Source organism: Cyprinodon variegatus, unplaced genomic scaffold (genome assembly GCF_000732505.1).
Source record: "Cyprinodon variegatus isolate N-32 unplaced genomic scaffold, C_variegatus-1.0 Scaffold400, whole genome shotgun sequence".
NCBI classification, from domain to species: Eukaryota; Metazoa; Chordata; class Actinopteri; order Cyprinodontiformes; family Cyprinodontidae; genus Cyprinodon; species Cyprinodon variegatus.
The window spans coordinates 27,553-29,716 of NW_015150853.1; the positions used below are offsets into that span (position 1 = coordinate 27,553).

A 2,164-nucleotide genomic window follows, 5' to 3' on the forward strand; every position below is an offset into this window, starting at 1 on the left:
TGAGACTTCACTTTTGCAATTTGACCTGTCAATCGGCCACACTGTGCCTGGGTGCAGCTCTCCTGCGTCCCGAGCTCTCCTATATTTCTGTACTGCAGAGGAGCTACTGCGCATGTACAACTTTTAACAAGAGTCAATGGCCAAAGATTTTTGCACCCCAGGGTGTAAATACATCACCAATGCGACAATGATTTACTCATTAATAAAAATTTTAATAATATTTTTAATTATAATTTCATTTTTATTAGATTTTTTTTTATGTTTTATTCAAGGTCATCCAGTGGGTGGGGTGGTGCCCTAGCTCCCTCTATTGGCCAGCCGCCACTGGTTTGTGGCAGCGGAGAAGTTCAGAGAAGTAATGAGTGCTCTGACCAGCAGTGTTGGGACTAATGCGTTACTGTAACGGCAGTATTTTTTTTCATTAACTAGTACGCTAACGCGTTAGTTTTTAAATTCAGGAACTCCGTTAACATTACTACATGATGTGTTACTGCGTTATTTTATAGTCTCGGGATCAGCTAGAGACTTAAAAGCTGCAGTAAAGTATTGTCTTCCTGTGTTAGAGAGAGGGAGACAGGACGGAAACCTGCTGAGGGCGGTTTGTGTTTACCAACACTAGTCATCATGGCAGCTGCTGCAGAGCCCAAGTCGAGTTTCTTCACTTGGAGATATTCTCATTACTTTACTTTTGTCTAGAAAAAAGAAAGGAACATTTTGGTTAAATATAATTTGTGCCTTGGATCAAAGATTCTATCTACAGCCCAGAACAGCAACTCTAATCTGTTAAAACACCTACAAAAGCAACATGCTGCGATGAAGCTAGAAGCTACCGGCACACAAACAGGCTCACTATCCGATGCCACTTCACCTCCTCCACGACCTACAGTAAGCAGCAGCGGCTGGATTTCAACCGTGGCACTGTTAGCCAGGATAAAGTTGATAAAGCCATTGCAAGATATGATGTCGAAGACATGCAGGCTATTTCTACAGTGGAGTCACCCGCCTTCAGGCGACTAGTTAGTATGATAACGGGCGCGACACAGCAGATGGGATGGAAAACATTCTCTAAGTTCCTGGAGAGGGAATATACAAAAATGGAAAGTGAGCTAAAGAAAACTTTTGAGGGACTGAAATACATCTCCACTACTGCAGACATCTGGTCTGCCCACAACAGGAGCTTCATGGGAATAACCTCTCACTGGATAAACCCCACCACTTTACAACGTCAGAAAGCTGCGTTAGCCTGCAAACGGATAAAGGGTAGGCACACCTATGATCTGATTGCTGGTGAGATTGATCACATTCACTCTTTGTTTGGAGTGTCAACAAAAGTTACTTCCACCGTTACAGATAACGGCTCTAATTTTGTGAAGGCTTTTGCTATGTATCAACTGGAATCGTTCTCTGACGACGATGATGAAGATCATGATGATGATGTTACCTTTACCGATGTTGCAGAAGTTCTCAACACCGCAGCAGAGGAAGGGATTGTTTTACCTCCACACCAGCGGTGTGCATCTCACACGCTTAACCTAATTTCATATAGTGACGTAGAGAAGTGGTTTGTTTCAAACCCTGGTACTAAGGCACTGTACAAAAGCTCGGTCACTGTGGAACAAGGCAAACAGGTCCACTCTGGCTGCAGAGGTCGTGAGCGACGTGGTCACTAAAAAGCTGCTTGTGCCATGCACCACAAGGTGGAATTCATTTTATGAAGCTGTTGCCAGAATTGTGGAAATTCCTATGACTGACTTGAGTGCCATCGCTGATCGTTTACAGCTGAAGTCTATCAGTGACTTGAACTTCTTTTTTTGAAGGATTATTGTGTCACAATGAAGCCACTCACAGTTGCTCTGGACATCCTGCAAGGAGAGGAGAACTGTTACTTTGGCATTCTCCTGCCTACTCTCGAGACACTGATGTCAAATATCCTGGAGGTGAAAGACAGTCTGACTGTGGCAACGGGCCTTCCTGAAGCCATAGTTCAGGTAAGAAATAATCAACACTTTTGTATTAATTAGCTGGTTCACCCTTATGATTGTACAGAAAGACTGTATGTAATTAATGGACCACCACTCATTATTCTAAACATAGAGTAGTAGATGTAATTAATAATTTTAGTTGAGTGAGCATTATAGCCAAAGAAATTGGTTGAAATATGCAA

The 2,164-nt window shown here is 42.7% G+C and overlaps 1 protein-coding gene across 1 annotated transcript; it reads left to right on the forward strand.

The window, feature by feature from the left end:
- Positions 1-389: 389 nt before the first annotated feature.
- LOC107092915 lies at positions 390-2,077 on the forward strand. The gene is made up of 5 exons (XM_015387633.1): positions 390-399; positions 507-598; positions 697-873; positions 906-1,628; positions 1,818-2,077. Exons 1-5 carry the CDS (start codon positions 390-392, stop codon positions 2,019-2,021), a joined length of 1,206 nt encoding a protein of 401 aa, XP_015243119.1. The 3' UTR covers positions 2,022-2,077.
- Positions 2,078-2,164: the final 87 nt, after the last annotated feature.

Bases quoted from the DNA above. Each gene is read 5' to 3' on its own strand.
- LOC107092915 (XM_015387633.1), top strand. The intron at 874-905 runs CCACGACCTACA...CAGCGGCTGGAT, and splicing joins CCGATGCCACTTCACCTCCT to TTCAACCGTGGCACTGTTAG. The intron at 1,629-1,817 runs GTCCACTCTGGC...CTTTTTTTGAAG, and splicing joins CTGTGGAACAAGGCAAACAG to GATTATTGTGTCACAATGAA.